Source organism: Coffea arabica, chromosome 9c (assembly GCF_036785885.1).
Source record: "Coffea arabica cultivar ET-39 chromosome 9c, Coffea Arabica ET-39 HiFi, whole genome shotgun sequence".
NCBI classification, from domain to species: Eukaryota; Viridiplantae; Streptophyta; class Magnoliopsida; order Gentianales; family Rubiaceae; genus Coffea; species Coffea arabica.
This window is the reverse complement of record NC_092326.1, coordinates 42169562-42187057: the sequence shown is the minus strand read 5'-3', so window position 1 is coordinate 42187057 and position 17496 is coordinate 42169562. Positions and strand designations below refer to the sequence as shown.

Here is a 17496-nt window from a genome sequence, read left to right as displayed (position 1 = left end):
TGTACAATTTTCATTGATTTTTTTTTTTGCTTTTTATTGGATAAAAGGATTTATTTACTAACCTTGATACTATATGTCTTTGATTTTTTCTTACCGTAATAAAATATTATCATTTCTTGTCGAACGAAAAAATTGTAAGTAAAATTTTAAATAGGTCATAAGTAGGTAAACAGGTAATTCCTATCCATTCAAGGTCATATTCATTTATGATCCGTTTATTTTGATAGGTTGACTTAACTATATCTATCACCCAATTATCACCCAATTATGACTTGTTCGAAACAGAATCACCCAATTATGACCATTCTTATACTCATTCAGGTTGTAAAGAACTTGGAAAGTTCAAAGGTGCAATTTATACTTGTAATTTGTTGGCTAATGAGTTTTATAACCATATATATACACACAATCCTTTACTCCTGCATCCAACTTCTGCAATCCATCATTCCTGCTTTTGGGGGGAAAAAAAAAAAGGAAAGAAGTGGTGTTGCAAATGAAGAAGGCTTTGTGATTTGATAATCTGGGGGATCAAATTGAAGCTCTGACATTTGATTAACTTAAATTTAGTAGGATCACAGTTCCCAACTCAATCGGGGCATTGCTATAAGCTTTGCACCATGACTCCACAATGAGCCTAAGATGATATGATCAGATGGTGGCTTCCTTCCATCCTCTTTGCCTAGCCCGCATCTCCCACATTTCACTGAGCTCTTTTTGCACTTCCAAAGCTGCTTCTGCCTTCTCCCTGGCCTCCTCACAAGTTTCCATCCCGGAATTGCACTTTTCTGCTTCCTTCTGATACTGTGACGTTACTTTTTTAGCCTCCAGCAGTGCCATGTCGGCGCGGTACTGATTTTCCAGAGCTACAGCTTCCCTCTGCTTCAACTCGTCAGACAACGAATCCACATAACTCTTCTCCGTCTCTTCACTCATTTCGGGATCATGTTTCATGCAATCTGAGTGGGGAAATAATCAGCTATTAGTAAGAATAGAAAACCATCATGTTAATCAGCAAAGGGGCACCCTAAAATGTCCTGTTCCTGTGTAAACTGATTTTCTTCCCCCGAAGGAAAGTTCTTTAAAGACGCACTTAATCAACTATGCAAGGGAATGTCAAAGCCTTCTTTCCTAGCATTGCTGCAGAACATGCGAAGTTCCGAGGCGCGGCCTCAAAGGAAATGGATTTTAATTACTGTTGAAAGCACCAAGTTGATATCAGCTAATTCAGCCGGTGATTCTGCTGTATGATGTTGCAAGGAACAGACTGGTATTTAAGTCCTCTGATTCGTTGAATTATCTCCAATCAAGAAGAACAAAGGAGGCCATCTTACACCAAGAATATATAATGATAAAATTTTAATGACAGTGCATCTTCTTCGATCAAAAAAGAATCCTAGGTCAATAATGGTCTCGCAGCAAATTGAGAGCTTGCATCTTTTAAAGTAGACTTCAATCATTCATGGCGCCAGAAATATTATCCTAGACTGCGTTCATGATACTTCATAGGGGAATTGAAGAACTAACCTGTAAAGAAACTGAAGTTCAACCCTGCATGGTAAACAACGAAACCACGTACGTTTAGATCTGCTCATCGCTATAAATACTGCAATGCCTCTAGCAAATTAATCAGACACGTATGTTCAACAAATTATTTCCACACATGGCCGACGACTGTAAACCAAATTATTTCAACAAATTTTTAATGGTTTCATCCGACTATACTCTAGGATGAACCCAGAATAAAAATTCCATTGCACGTGATAGTACCAAAAATTATTTCCAGATGACCAAATAAAAATGGCATTTACGTTCATCATACCCTGAGGTTAAAAAAATTCACTGTCCAATGGCGAAATAACTGTTGGATTTTCACATATTTATAAGATAAACAACCATCATCATTGAGGGATAATTGGTAACATGCTGTACATTTTTGTCTACCTTGTGAGCTGGAGAAAAGGGGTTGATCAGGGCAATCGCAGTCGCAAGGGGGACAAGAAAAGTGGCCTACGGAAGTCAGTGTCTCGGAGAGGTGCCAATAAATTGGCGGGACAGCTATGTAACCGGCAAGGCACATACCCATCAGCCCTGTAGCTAACCTCATCATCTTGGGACTGCATGTTCCCTGTTGTTTGTGCTGTAGATTCATCTGTGTTTCTGGAGTTATACTCGTTAGTTTGTTCCTTTTGCCTATATGTCTTTGCATGGAGATCTTTTGGGATCTGGAATAACGGCGGTTGAGTATGTTACGCTCTGTTATTCTTTACTCTTTATTGTCATCCCATCTAAGCATCTTATTTGGTTTTTATCCCTAGAATTTTGTCTCGGAGCGTAGACACCAAAATTTTACCTTTTATTTTTACTTCATTTTTATTTCTAGTTTTACTAAAAGATCATCTGAGTACCTTACCTCAGTCGCTTGAATAATGGTAAGTCCTATAATCATCATTGATCTTTTTCTTTTTTTTTTCTTTGAATAAAAAAATATCATTTCATTCATAAATCTGCACTAATGACAAAAAAATAATCATAGAATGTATCATAGAAACAACAGATTTGAAAGATTTACATATATACCAGATTGCGAAAATTATAAATAAATCTCCAACCTATTCCAAATGATATCAATCTCTTCGAACTCAATTGTTTTCTAAGCTCGATATCAAGGGACGACTCTTATTTTTCGTTAAAAACCCTTCTTAGACTATTATTTTGGGTCAAAATCGTCGCACTTTTTAAGTCTCATTTTGGGCCCTCCTTTTTTATTTTCTAAAATAAAACCAATTTCAAAATAAAAATTTTCAAATAAAATACATTTTTTCTAACACCAAAATAAATCATTTATTTATTTTTTAAAAAAATGAGAAGCGACACGGAGCAGATTTCGGAAAATTATTGCGAGGAACAAGTCACCAGGAGACGGCTGGCCAGGATAAAATAATACTCCTAAGTGATCGTCTATTTGCTTGCTGGGAAAGAACAGAGGAAGCTAAATATCACTTTTGACTAATTTAAATTGGGAAACCAAGAAAAGCCAGTCCAATAATGCAGAGAAGGAAATGTAGAATGGAGTGCCAAATTGCTAGTATAGGCTCCTCGAAAATACACTGTTGTGTATGTTGAAAGCCATAAGAAGGAAGAAAAAAGGAGAGCCAGTTTTAAGAATTGAAGATAAAAAAGAAAAAATGCACAACTCATCAAGTGCTTTGCATGCAATTTGATACATCAGCGGATATAAGTGATTAAAAACTGTCAAGAGGGCTCAAATATAAGCAACCTCAAAATCAGAGGGCTCAGTCTAGCTGCAAGAGCCTGCATGATATTAAAAAATACAACATAAATCTTGGGCAAGCTAATCAAGCAGCTGCTGGGGGCAAACGGTCTGTGATTTCTCTAATTAAACTTGCCAAGGGTGGCGATGCTGATATTTGCATTGCTAATTCGACTGCCTCTTTGGATACTCCCTCGCTCCAAATATGGTGGATCCAATTCGAACATTTGTACTACCCATTTCAATCTGCCAAAAAAAAAAAAAAACACCACACACAAGATACTTCCCGTAAGCCATGCAGGCGATGAGTAGGAAAGCCTAATACTCCAACCCAAAGACGCGAATGGGGAAAACCAACAAGAAATATGGTACATTCACTTCAAGAAATATATCTCAGTTGCAAATGAGATGCTAACAGCGAGTCACAAGCGAAAATTAACTTACAGCAAGCTCAAAGTCGCCAGACATGCCCATTGACAGTTCACATTGCTCTTCTGTAATTCCAAGTGCCTTGCAGACCTCAGTTCTGCAATCTGCCAAATTCTGCAAGTAAATCACTGCCATCATCAGAAAAATTTAAATGGCACTAGAATAAGAGCAATCCGAGACAACAATTACCGATTTAAGCAAAATTACCACCTTGAAATTTTCTGGGGTGGAAGTATAATCAGCCATTCCTATTGTCATTAGGCCACAAAATTCAAGGTTTGGGCAGCGCAAAGTAACATGTTTGACAAGCTCCACACAACCGGCAGGTTCAACACCATATTTAGCTGCAAAAGGCAGAAAAAACAACTTTAACAATTTTTTCATTTTTCTCCAGCAGAAAAAATTTGTTCATTGCAGTGTTTGTGTCTCAGTGTGTTGATCTGTCCAAGGAACTGTGACCAGCAGCAAATTAAACGTGGCTTCCCATATGCTTCTGCAAAATACTGGAGATCCTACTAAATTAGTGACATACGCTAGTTACCCACATGCTTCCCCACTTGTGTTAACTTGGACAAACACTTTTAAAGGCTTTCTTCCAATGTTTCCAGCCACACGGTCAAGAAGATTGGCAATCTACAAGATCGAAGGACAGATTTTGAGTTCAAGACAATAACAATCACAACAATGCATAAAGACACCGGCAATGATACTCATTAGCAGGTATTGGGTATAATCACAATGCCCATCACGAACCATTGACGCAAGTAAATGTGTTTGTTACTTATCCATATGATCCAGCAACATTTTCTGAACTCCAAGTTAAAAATTTTTTAAGATTCATTATGCTAAAAGTAAAGTCGTCTTTACTATGAGAAGCAACACAGTGATTTAAACTTAATTATAACTAGGACACATGGAAGAAGGGAGGGAATGCTGGGAGGTGCTTTTGCAGTAATCACCTAGGACGAACAGCTTCAACCTTACTCTCTATCAATCATGACATGTCTCAGCATGTAAACCAACCACTTTAGAAAATCTTTGGACCGACAGACTTACTACCAAAGTATTGTCAATCTAGCTAAAGCGTCTCTTAATAATGTAGATACCTTTTGACTCAGCACAATAGCAAAGTGCGAGCACAGAGCACCAAGAACTAACTCTATGAAGGTCTTCACCTATTTGATAAAATCACTATTACTGCTAACATTCATACCTTCTCATCATCAACAGTTTCCACCATGGCAAGATTTGGCACTCCAGCTGGCAAAAAAAAAAAAGAGTGGCTGAGAATCAACTGATAAGAAAATGGCACAGCATATTCAACATACTGGAGAAAGATTATAAATGGGGCAATAAGAAGTTTCAAGAAATACTAGTAATAAAATCCAGACTTCTGGATACCATAGAGCCATTTATTAAACAGATGATCAACCTGAGAGTAAACTAATTAAGCGCGCATCAGTCCGTTCCTGCTGAATTGGCAAATATAATGCTGTATCGGTCTTTCAAACTCTAGATGAATGACATTATGAACCATAAGCAATCAAGTGTCCTATTTAAAGCCCTATTAGCAAAGTACACTGCTTTCAATACTACCTTGAAATGATGAGCCAAAATGCTCAAAGCACAATAGGTTATCTGACACTTAATCATAAATTTAGGTCATCAGTCTAAATTAACTATCCAGTCAGAATGTCAGACAGTAGGTTGAATTGGAATTGCATGTTTAGTTTAAACTTGAATGGCAGGCGTAAAGCATCAAAAGATTTTGTTCAAGAAATTGCTCCAGAATAACATTTTAAATCCTCCATCCGAACATCATATCTTCCCTTTCCAAGTACCCCTTAAAAAAAAAAAAAAAGACTGAGGTCGCACTCAGCCTACATCTCACTCCAACTAAACTCATTTCCTAGAAACTCAAGAACTGTTTTCTAGTTTATCTCCATTTTTTCTTAGCACACTTGCTTTTTTATTAAACCAACGAAATCAAAACCAAGATGCAGTTGCATGTATACATACTCTGAAAATGAGGGAGTTCGGAGTTAGGAAAACATACTTAAAAGCGGCTTCACTTTATTACTCTGCAAATTCCCAATGAAACGCCACTCTATATCCTCCGGTAGCTGCATTTTCACCCAAAAAACATAAATTTTCAGCTAAAGATTCATACTTTCTGTGTACCTATCACACGAAATGTGAGCAAACAAAAAAAAAGTAGAAAAACTCAGCCAAAATACAATCCTTTTCTTTCAAGGTCTTCATTTCCACACCAAATTGGATGTTTATAGTCCATCATCTCGTATTAATCTTTTTGATAAAAATCTCATAGTTCTGCTGTAAATAAAAAATTAACGGGAAACGAACAAACTGAAATACAAAAAAAAAATTCCTCAATAACTAATCCCCACAAAAATCTGAATTTTTTTTTCAAAAAAATAAGCAAGTTAAACTTATGTATAGGGAGGAGCTAAGAAGTAGAAAAAAAACCTGAGGCGCTTTTTCTACGAGTTCCTGGACGTAGTTCTCCCCGAAGCAACGGTGGCCGGCGTCGTAAACTTGCCGGAGAAGTGAAACTGGCTTCATCTTGCTAACAGCGACTACACGGATCCTATCTGACCCGCGTCCGCACCTCTCCGCCGTCTGTTGCACGCGCTGCAGCACCGATTTCAGTGCCGCCGCAGCCACACCGTCCATGGCGGAAGCAGCCGCCATTTCTGAACTCCCACTTTCCGTTAATTTCGGTACGCTCGAAATCGGATTTTGGTTGTCCTGTTTTTCTCTCTCGGCGATTGCTGAGGCTGATTCTGCACTCTCCATTTTCTTTGGGACTTTGGAGCAAATATTGGTTTTATAGGGTCTAAATTTATTTTTTGGTCCATAAAGTATTGCTCATTTTATATTTCTACGGTTTTGATTTTATGTTGTTTGAATTGGGGCCATCGTCCTTTCTTTCTTTGGGTAACAATTACCACCTGGCATCCAAAAACTCATAATAAACCACCAAATAAATAAATGAGATCCATCGCCAATAAATATATAGTTCGCTTTTAATTTGCCTGTATGTGTTGTTTATTTCCGAGAGATGACAGTATTATTTTATCCTTTATTTGGAGGGTAAAATAAAAATTATAAAAAATGACACAAAAAATTTACACCAACCTCTAAAATGTTCAGAAACATCTTTTGTGATAATAAATAAAGTAGTGTACAAGGAAACCAGTGGACGAGATGTATAGCCTTGATAACAATAAAAATTTTGAATCACTACGCTGACCTGACATCAAATTTAACAAGCCTTACAAGCTCCAACAAAAGGAATGTAAAGACAAGTGCCCCCAGGATGGCGCCATATATCCATTTCCAATTCTTGGCTGCTGCAAAATTTTGATGGCCAATTCCTTCATACACATTTGAGATGATGAGAATAATCAGAGCATAGCCCAAAATATGATGGCTTATCACCCAATAAGTCTTCGATCCAGGTTCTTCTTGATTTGGTCTCACACACACTGCTCTAATAGGCTACTAGGGTTATTCTTATTCATGTTGATGTATTATATTTTGAACTCCAATGGCCCTAGGTGATGTAACGTCCTGTATATGAATATTTGAGGACTGATTTGGGTGAATTTGAATAAAAACAAATGAAGATAGCACCGAGAACTAATGTAGTTTTGCTTGAGGTTAGGGCTGATCCAGAGTTAAAAAAGTAGCTAACTTGTCTGAGCTATTGGTACTGCTATGAGACGAACTAGAGTGTGTAATTGTACCGTTGGAAAGCCCTTCGAGTCTAGTTTCCAACGCCGCTGACGGCACCTAATTCCGACTTTCTTACAGTGAGATATGACCATTTTTCCAAGACTGCGCAGGCACGACTGTTTTACCCGCGAAGAACATTTTGAGCTTGAATGAGATTTTTATTTTGTCCAACTTTCTTGCACTTGTCAAACTTGTTTTCTCATGAACTTTTACTGCATTTTGGGCCTAATTTACATGATGAATTGAGTGACTTTAACCACTCACTTGGTCACTTAATGGGCCTACAATTGAGTGGGAAATGAACCTATGTTAACGATTTCACTCGTTACCCTAAGATTGGGAAACGAAGGTAGTCATAACTGAGATACTTGACATTTGACTACTGCATTACTTGACAGGTGAGTGTTCCACTACCTGCTACCCGTTATGTGAAATATCTGAATATATGAAATACTTGATTTATGACTGTTGGAGCCAAATACTGTTTTGATAAAATGGAGGCGAGCGTGTACTTTATCGCATTCTATCTCCCTTGTTTTCCAATGAAGTTCTGTATACTGTTATTATGAAATGAGATTTCACTATATATATGATTGTGTTTAAGTTGTTTGGGTGATATCCATCAACTACTGCTACTGTTTGGGTACCCAATCTCTTAGGTGAGTCGGTTGTATCGAGCCACCAAGGGTTTGGTCGAGAAGGCCGATAAACCTTGGGGACTGATGTTTGGAGGCCCCTGGTGAAGTATAGCCGTTGAGCTTGCTTGTTGTGTTGCCCAACACCACCAATGGTAAAATCCTCGACTTGATCCTGTTTCTTTAGAATCTTGGATTCTTGGTATACTTGAGTATTACCAAAATACTGTTTGTGGCGTGCGGCCCCGGTAGGGGGTTGATTGGTGGACGGAGATTGGTGAAAGCGGTGTCTACGGACTTGCATTCTATGAATACAAACGTTGACGGAGTGTCAACAGATCCAGTTATGATCAAGCTCCAGTGGTGATTGGCTTTTGAAAGCCACCCGTATCTTTGAATTGAACTGTAATTAAATTACTGTCTTACTATACGGAGTTTATTTGATTATTTTGTGACCTTATTTGGCTATGTGTTTACTCGTTTTACTTGGAACCTCACTGGACGTTAGCGCACCCCACTCCCTTTGTTTTTCTTAACAGACCAGGGATGGATTTGATCAAGAGCTTTCTTAGCTTTACATTGTTTTGGACTTGTATTTGAGATTGCAACTTTTACTTAAGTAGACCTTACTTTTGACTCCTGTAAGCTTAAACCTATAGGTTCGACTCTTGTTATGTAAGTTGACTTTTGGCTATATGTATACTAAACTTTTGGAGTGTTGGTGAAGTGATTATGTTTTAAATTAGGATTACATTCCCTTGCAATGGAAGATATTTCATTTGCTTCATTTGAATTATTAGTGCTTTGATCGACTGAATCCCGGCGAGAGTTGGACAGGCAGTCCGTTGATACCCTAGGGTTTGCCCTAGGGAGAGGTGGAGCTGTCACACAATCAATTCAAAAGAGCTAACGAACAGTAAAGCAGCTTTAAAAGCAAAGATTTAATTAAAATTTCAAATATACATTCAATTAATAAAAAAATCGATAAGAAAATTACATGAAATTCCTCCATAAGGCATACAATCAGATGTAGTAGTTTTGATCGTTAAATTTGCCAACCTAACTGAATCTTTATGAATTTTTCTTCCTGATCTTGTCAAATAAATTGTACTCGAACGATTTCCAACTAAATCATTAATAATATTATTGATTTTTCGTTTTCTATAAAAAAAAAATACAGTAGTTCTTCTGATGAACTAGAATCACTACGCTGACCTGACATCAAATTTAACACGCCTTACAAGCTCCAACACAAGGAATGTAAAGACAAGTGCCCCCAGGATGGCGCCATATATCCATTTCCAATTCTTGGCTGCTGCAAAATTTTGATGGCCAATTCCTTCATACACATTTGAGATGATGAGAATAATCAGAGCATAGCCCAAAATATGATGGCTTATCACCCAATAAGTCTTCGATCCATGTTCTTCTTGATTTGGTCTTACACACACTGCTATAATTAACTGTAATATGTTATTGTCTTGTCTGCATAAAGAAAAAAAAATACCCTTAATTGACCAAAAAAAAAAAAAACGAAGGAAGGGATTTGGGATCTTACTTGTAATGTGGCCAAGGCAAAAATGATGGTGCCAAGAATTCCGTGGACGCTCATATTATGCTTTTTGGCTGCACTTCTAATAGACAAACCAAGGCCCCATCCAATTGTGCCCAAAAGGAATCCTGATGTTTGGGATAATATGTGCAGAGAGTACCAATCAGCGTTGTTCGAAGGCAATTTCTTGAAGTGTCTTGCAACTATTATACCAATAGGCAAGAGAACTCCCCATCCAAAAATGTTGACCATTCCATGGACCTGTTGGCAACTCTCACATAATCATATTCTACACTATTTTATCTATGATTTTGATGCTCAATCAATAATTTAAGTCGCGTTTTATGTAGTGCAATAGTGCGTTTTAATTTTGTTCTTTTTAAAATTTTTGGTACCAAGTTGTGCCTTAAATATGTTTATACACAACATTCTTGATTTGTCTCCAATCTACTAATTTGTTGGGTGATGACTAGTAGTAGTCTGATGATAGAAAAATATTTTGTACAATATATATTCATAATAACAAAAGTGGAGTTAAGATTCTATGATTGCATAATCATGCAAGAACAATCACTTAAGCTTAAATACTGGTTTCTTGGTATTACAAGTAAATGAACAAAGTCTATAACAAGTATAGTACGTACTTCTATAACTATAGCATAATTAGTTCAAAGGTTATATTAATCTTGAATACGTTTGAAAGCCTTTTTCTCATTGGTATATTTCGCTTTTCAAGTAGTATAGTGGAAAGTTTTCTATATCTGTTACGGGCACAATGTCAGAGTAAAAGAAAGTTTCTTGAGAGAATTTAGCTTTAGGAAGTGCATATGCGAGCTAAATTAAATTAACAAAATTATGAGCTTAAATTCTAATATTTGAATGTTGAGGGCCACATGGCTACTCCGTCAGTGACAGTTAAGTGTCAAGTTTCATTGAAGCTAAGATCAAGAATCACGAAGGAAGGAAGGAAAAGTAATCTGAAGAAGAGTACAACACTTTCTGCAAGAATGAAGCACCACCCCTTACTAATTTTAGGCGGAGAGGGTGATGCCGGAGGTTCCGCGGCCTCAAGTTCTGATGTGGAACGGGAAGCTTGTATTGCCCCTTGCTGGATTGCAACTCCATTATAGGAACATTATTAATCTTGTCATTATTCATCGTGGGAGAAAGCTTCTCGCTGAGTGCAGAAATACTGGAATCAGTTGAGGGTAGGAAAGAGATAAAACCCACAAAAATGAGACAATGAAAAATCATGGTCTTTGGCTGCTCAGAAATACTTGTGTAATTTCTTGGAGTAGATTTGGAATGTCTTAAATGATAGCTTCTTCGATCATTTATAATCGTGTATGCAGGCAAGACTAGGCACACTTGATCCTCAAAAGCTGCGGCTGAGAGGATTAGAATATGTACCTTACTTACCCAACTCAACAAGGGAAATATTTGTCGACCACTTTAATTGACAGAAGAGCTGCAAACGAAATCAGACTTTATTCCAACTTCATTTCACATCTTTTTCCTTTTTCTAGAAACTCTTTGAACATGCATGTAAGGCGTAGTTTCCGATTTAGATCTTCTCCGATGTATTGCTTTAACTTTAGGAATCGAATAGTACGTCTCATTGTAGAGCAAGAGTTAGACCGTCGGTAATGGTTACTCTGGTTTAGGGATGTGAATGAGTCTAATCAAACCTTATGTTCAAATTTGTTTGATTATTTTAACGAGTTTACAGTTGTGCTCCAGTTTGATTTATTTATTTATCAAGCCTAACTCGAGCGAATTTTTATCGAGATGAGCTTGAGTAACTTGAGTTTTGTTCCTATAAATTTCAATTCTATGCTAATCAAGTTAAGATTGAACTTGAGTCTGCAATAAGAAGAAAGAATTAAAAACAGGAGGGAAAAAAAAAAAAAGGTTCACTGAGTCTTCCTAATTAACGAGTTTCGCTTCAGAAAATTACTAAGAATTCAAAATTCTAGGCCTTAGAGATCCTTGCTTTCATCTGCAGGCTGTTGAAGGTTGACATCATGAATAAAGTAGTGGAGCAGCGAAAAATTCTGCCAATTGCCCTTCTAAGCAAGAATATACACACTTGACCGACCACATACCGTGTCACCCCTGGGCGAGTAGAGGCCAATCAAGAAGTCCATTGCTGCCATTTTCTTTAGAGTGGGGATACAGATCCTCTGGTAATCCACTTTTCTTCATTTCCAATCAAGAAAACAAGTGTTTGAAAATAGATTCGCTGATTGGCAAGTGGAAACACGGTATTTCTTAGACTCGGTAAACTGCAAGTAGTAAATTGAATCGAGACAACAGAAAAAAAGAAAGACTTGCAACTTCAATTTCCCTCAGTCAACTCTTTGCCAATTAATGCTTCCATAAAAAGCCCAATTCCTCGAATGTCATTCTCAACTCCCTGCTGCCTCCCAGAGTCCCACAACTAAAATTTCAAAGCCATGGAGGCACTAAGACTCTTCATACTCTTCCTTCTTCTATCATCAATAACAATTATCGTTGGAGCATTCAGGGCTGATGACATGATTGATGAAGACGAGGACTTGAGCAACTTCGATGATTTTCTAACCCCTGATTTTGGAGGATCCAAGCCTTTGATACGACTAAGTGGCCGCTCCCTTGCTCAGCAAAAACTTCCGGGAAATTATACCTGTGACGTATATCCAAGAGTTTGTCGTCTGAAGGGCAGTGCTGGACCAGATTGCTGCTACAAGAAATGTGTCAATGTGAAGACTGATAGCTTGAACTGTTTTATGTGTGGCCATAAGTGCAAATCTGGTGAAATCTGCTGCAATGGAAAATGCAGGAGCACGGTATCCGATAAGAATAATTGTGGTGGATGCAACATCAAGTGCAAACCTGGTGAAATCTGCTGCAATGGAAAATGCAGGAGCATGGTATCCGATAAGAATAATTGTGGTGGATGCAACATCAAGTGCAAACCTGGTGAAATCTGTTGCAATGGAAAATGCAAGAACACATCAAACGATAAGAATAATTGTGGTGGATGCAACATCAAGTGCAAATCTGGTGAAATCTGCTGCAATCGAAAATGCAAGAACAAGTTGAACGATACTATAAATTGTGGTGGATGCAACATCAAGTGCAAATTTGGTGAAAACTGCTGCAACGGAAAATGCAAGAATACATTGTACGATAAGAATAACTGCGGCGGATGCAACGTCAAATGCAAACCTGGTGATCGCTGTGATTATGGGTTCTGCGGTTATGCATAAAATTTTTGGTTACAAAGGCTCAATCAATACTTATACTTTTTCATTGTTTCTTCATACTGAATTTCCCTCTTTTCATTTTGATTACAATTACAAATTCTGTGAGAGCTATGTAACATATAATTACTTTTAAAAATGCTTTGTTGTTAATCACTTCTTACGTGAATTCCAGTCTGGAGGGTGAGAGTGATGTCAATCTGCGACTTGTGAAGATGGTGTTTATCAAATAAAGGCTTGGAAATAAAGCTTAAAACAAGACAGTAATATACTAATAAATTACAGTTAAAATGTGCCATGTCGCAAAGTTACAAGTCGTCCTTCTCGAAGAAACTTTGCAGAATTGCAAATTATGTCCCGACTGAAGTCCCAGGCCGGGTTGTTCTTTTTACCTCTACTGATGATCAGACCGCGGTGTCATGTGGCTTCAGTTTATACAATGTAATCCAGTAAACCACAGTAGATCCCGCATATTTCCTCTATTTAGTTAGAAAAATAAATTGTCATGATGAAATCTGCTATTTCTTTAAATTTGAGTTAGATGGGCTTTAAGTTCTAGTACCATTATACATATATATATATATATATATATGTGTGTGTGTGTGTGTGTGTATGAATATATGTATATGTTTATATTTATATTTATTTATTTATTGTGTCTGTTATTCTGGAATCACAAAGTTTATTTTCTTCGCATGACAGTTGTTTTAACCATTTAATTGTACCATGGTTATCGGAAGGAGATCTGAGGTTCTAGTATTACTATTGTGAGCGTAATTTAAGAATATGTTTGTAGTCATCTCCTTATATTGTTGTTGGGTACGTGTAATCTTGTTTGTTATAGTTAGACAATATGCTGGACAATAACATGTTAGTTGTAATCTTATTAGAAAAATCAGAGCAATTGGTTCCACTAATCCTACAAAGCAATAAGGCATGCAGAATTATTTTGTAATTGATAACAAAAATATGAACAACTAATAACAAATAAACTTTGACATAAAAATACAAAATCCATCATGAGTAGCATGTTTTTGACATGAATTATCGAATGCATTCTCTTTAACAAAGAAATTGAATTATATATTGTCAGCGTTAGATGAATGATAACTATGCAATATTTGAATCTAAAATTCAATATTTGCGCACGTGTCATAAATTTAACGATGATAGTGTATACAATGTCAGTGTATATATATAAGATTTACTCATTGAGTATTAGCTAAAAACGGTGATCGAAAGAATGATAATTTCGTGCCAGGTAATTGTGTTGAACAGGTTGGAAATACATGTGGGCACAAGCAAATTTTAGACTCGAAGACTAAACGGGCAACTTTCTTGTCACAATCCCATTAGTTAGTAATGCACAGGAATTTGCAGATGGACTCTGACTGAACGAACATTAAGCCTATTAAACATTGACGAGCACTGGCAACAAAGTCGTGAAAGAAAATAAATCCAACTCTTGCACTGCATGTAATTGAATATTATAGCGCAACTGGAACTGATTAAACAGTTGAAAAAAAGAAGGAAAAAAAAAAAAAAAAACCCCCCGATGAGTTGATCAAAGATGTCGGCTTCAATTCGAATGGTCACATTAATAGTAGAACATTTGGCCGCTGACTTTTGCTGCTTGCCGGCTGTAAAATGCTACAGGAATTAGAATTTGAAAAATTTGGCCATCTTGGTTTTCCTTGAAGGCAGAAAGTACATGAAACTGTCAACGCTATCAATTTCATATTCACCAACTTGATGTTGACTGTAATTAGGAGTAGGGATCAAGTTGATATAATGGAATACAACTTGATGAAATTATATATATATATAGGTACGAATATTCTTGCTGTTGGTAAAATTTAAGAATGTATTTGTCTTACTGTTCAATTTCAAGCAGCTTAAAACACAAGATTTCGATTCGATTCTAATATGGGTATTACATAGTCTTTAGCATTTGTCAGCCGTCACAGCTCAATCCAGTTTACAAGAAAACTATTTATGTTACGACTTTGAGATTCAACATGCTAGCATGTCTCAGAAGGTTTGTTAGAGGGAAAAATATATAGGCGAAGATGTGCCAAATTTTCCCAATTCTTTTTAAGATTTCAGAGATCAACTAAAGGAAATTAGGAATAAAGGGACAACTTGTGCTGTCTTGACTAGCATTTATCTATCACTTTTAACCTCACATTGGCTTTATTTATGTAGAAAGGTATTTTAGGAAGTCAATGAGTATTACTTCCCTGAGAACCTTTATAATGCAGAACTAGGGGCGGAAAAAAAAAAAAAAAAAGGATTTGGGGGCAAGACTAGTAAAGGTGTACAAGTACATAAAAGGAAGTCTAAGTGAAAACTTTAAATGAAGGATTTCTAAAAAATCTTAATGGGGAGAGGGTAAAGTCTAATTTCTAAAAGGATATAAAAAATTTAATTTTTTTTTAAGGAGGGAAAAAAGAATTTCTAAAGTCTTGTGGGTGCCTCCTTCCCTCCACATCCACCTGTATTTTAGGAATTAAAAAGAGAGAAAAAAAAGGAGGTGATTTTCATTAAGTTCAGTAAGTAGGGGAATTATAAATAGTTGACTTTTTTTTTTTTTTTTTTTGACGATGATAACATTTGTATAAACTAATCTAAAGAGCCTGTAAAAGGAGCTAGCATGGAGTGGAGTCTAAAGAGGCTATAAAAGAGGCTAACAAGAAGGGGAATCTAAAGAAGCTGTGTAAAATAGGATAGCAAGTAAATAGACATCTAATTAGACCAAATGCAGTTACAGCGTCTCCTTTGAATTTTTTTCAAATGAAATGGGTTCGAACCCTGCCCAATAAGGGGGCCACTTTGGCTCAGAGTTTAGTTCACTTGTTCATTCCTCTATATTTCATCGCTTTTTTTTTTTGTTTTTCATTTTGTCTGCAAATTGTGTGTTGAAGAGCAAGGAGAGAAGCCAATGTCGGCTTTGCTTTGAGAAGAAACTTTTTAAAATGCTTTTATTGTTAAATTTAAGAAACTAACAAGATCATTATGAATTCTTTCTCCTTTATTATTATTTGTCATCATCATTATTATTATTATTGCGTCCAGTTTCTGATCTTAAAGTAACCAAAATAAAGGAACCAGATATTTCCATTTTTGTGCTTCGATAACTATGATATATTTCAGGGCTAGATGTTCATTTACGCGAGTATCAAAACATGAACCTAGATAATAAGTCGTGAAATGCAGTTGCAAGCTTCACATACGGTAATGAATTTTGCAGAAACAATTGAGCTCCCTTTTCCCTTTTTTTGCAGGCAAATAAGCAGAAGCAATAGAATGTGATAATATATATATATTTTTTCGAGAACGAATCTTCCATTCCACTCACTGTTTCACTTTTTATTATATTTTTATTTTTCCTTCATAAAAATCATATTATAATTCCTTTTTTCTGTCTCCATAAGATTTCAAGAAATATTAACAAGGTAATTCACGAAATTCAACAAACTAAAAAGAGCAAAATTAATTGTTTAATGAAAATTTTGTGAATTTTCTATTGTAAATTTTACTTTTCTATTATATATTATCTTTTTATACTGTTGCTTTTTACTTTTTATTCTGTTAGAGTTATTTCAATTTAAGAAAATAAAAAAGAATGAAAATATAGTGTTTATGCACAAGAAATGACAATATAATAAAAAGTGGAATAAAGAGCGGAATAGGAAATTGGACAAAAAAAATCTGTTATTGCATTTTTTGCATGATTTAAAATAAAGTTTTAAGGCAACGAGTCAAATGTGGGTCTGCTCTGCTCCGTAGCCCGTAGGGTCAAATTAGGAACTTGAAATGTTAGTACTGTATAACTGTATATGATAGTCAAATCACAGACGCCAAGAACACTTTAAGTGCAAGTGTAACGAATTCCAAAATCAAAGTTCAGAAATCCAAGCACGATTCTGGTCTCATCCTGGGCTGCTTTCTAAACCTATTAAACGTTTCCTGCGGTGTTTATTGTCAAAATAATTCATCTTTCAAAATATATATCCAAAGTAATCTAATTTTAAATTTTATTACCTTTATGATCGTTTTTTTGTCACTTAGGCTACATATGTGCTAGGATGGAGATAGAGGCATATTTCATTTCTCTTTCCCAAATAATGTCTTCTCCAATTTTTTTTCTAAACCTTCCTGCATTTTTTTGTTTAATTATTTTTCCTTTGTCAAACGTAATCCTAAGAAGCCAATATTTATATTAACAACACCTAAAAAATATGCTTTTCAAATCGATAATCTCAAGGCAAATAAAAATTATTCTCTTGTCTTTTTAAGATGTAGGAAGGATAATATAAACAAATATGATCACCTTGAAGTTTTTGTAATTGCTTACAATTTTTATTGAAATTTTTGATGCAATTTTTGTATTTTAAAAATTTATTTTTTGAAAAAATATATGCAGTAGGTTTGATTCATTTTAAGAAATTTAGAAACCAATAATAGCAAGGTCAATAATGGCAGAATTTATTTTAAATAATTATAAGGAAATTATAAAAGTTATGCAATCTTCTTGTGCCTCTATAATAAAAAAAATTTAAATTTTTAGTTCATTTTGGAAACTATAAATTAGATTAGAACTTT

At 35.9% G+C, this 17496-nt stretch overlaps 3 protein-coding genes and 1 non-coding gene across 6 annotated transcripts; 1 reads left to right on the top strand and 3 right to left on the bottom strand.

The window, feature by feature from the left end:
• Window positions 1-494: 494 nt before the first annotated feature.
• Window positions 495-2210, bottom strand: LOC113707665 (uncharacterized). Its single transcript, XM_027229947.2, has 3 exons — window positions 1942-2210; window positions 1525-1548; window positions 495-956 (listed from the first exon to the last, which is right to left on the bottom strand). Exons 1-3 carry the CDS (start codon window positions 2204-2206, stop codon window positions 649-651), a joined length of 597 nt encoding a protein of 198 aa, XP_027085748.2. The 5' UTR covers window positions 2207-2210; the 3' UTR covers window positions 495-648.
• A 962-nt stretch (window positions 2211-3172) lies between these two features.
• LOC113707838 (uncharacterized) lies at window positions 3173-6558 on the bottom strand. The gene is made up of 7 exons (XM_027230179.2): window positions 6188-6558; window positions 5757-5823; window positions 4914-4960; window positions 4246-4333; window positions 3911-4044; window positions 3716-3814; window positions 3173-3517 (listed from the first exon to the last, which is right to left on the bottom strand). The coding sequence occupies exons 1-7, from the start codon at window positions 6515-6517 to the stop codon at window positions 3437-3439; spliced, it is 846 nt and encodes a 281-aa protein (XP_027085980.1). The 5' UTR covers window positions 6518-6558; the 3' UTR covers window positions 3173-3436.
• A 2655-nt stretch (window positions 6559-9213) lies between these two features.
• Window positions 9214-10928, bottom strand: LOC113708088 (uncharacterized). Of its 3 annotated transcripts, none has more exons than XR_011821164.1 (3): window positions 10673-10928; window positions 9653-9907; window positions 9214-9557 (listed from the first exon to the last, which is right to left on the bottom strand). It is a non-coding gene; the product is annotated as an uncharacterized protein (transcript). The 3 variants fall into 3 exon arrangements; XR_011821166.1 differs by having other exon boundaries at window positions 9214-9547; XR_011821165.1 differs by having other exon boundaries at window positions 9214-9544.
• Window positions 10929-12077: 1149 nt separating this feature from the next.
• Window positions 12078-13150, top strand: LOC113707636 (uncharacterized). Its single transcript, XM_027229899.2, has one exon. It carries the CDS (start codon window positions 12103-12105, stop codon window positions 12895-12897), a length of 795 nt encoding a protein of 264 aa, XP_027085700.1. The 5' UTR covers window positions 12078-12102; the 3' UTR covers window positions 12898-13150.
• Window positions 13151-17496: the final 4346 nt, after the last annotated feature.

Coding starts and splice junctions, on each gene's coding strand:
- LOC113707665 (XM_027229947.2), bottom strand. CDS start 2,206: ATGCAAAGACATATAGGCAAAAGGAACAAACTAACGAGTATAACTCCA. Junction 1,549..1,941: donor CCTTTTCTCCAGCTCACAAG/GTAGACAAAAAT, acceptor TTTACCATGCAG/GGTTGAACTTCAGTTTCTTT. Junction 957..1,524: donor GAACTTCAGTTTCTTTACAG/GTTAGTTCTTCA, acceptor TTCCCCACTCAG/ATTGCATGAAACATGATCCC.
- LOC113707838 (XM_027230179.2), bottom strand. CDS start 6,517: ATGGAGAGTGCAGAATCAGCCTCAGCAATCGCCGAGAGAGAAAAACAG. Junction 4,961..5,756: donor TAAAGTGAAGCCGCTTTTAA/GTATGTTTTCCT, acceptor TTTTTTTGCCAG/CTGGAGTGCCAAATCTTGCC. Junction 4,334..4,913: donor AAACTGTTGATGATGAGAAG/GTATGAATGTTA, acceptor TCGATCTTGTAG/ATTGCCAATCTTCTTGACCG.
- LOC113707636 (XM_027229899.2), top strand. CDS start 12,103: ATGGAGGCACTAAGACTCTTCATACTCTTCCTTCTTCTATCATCAATA.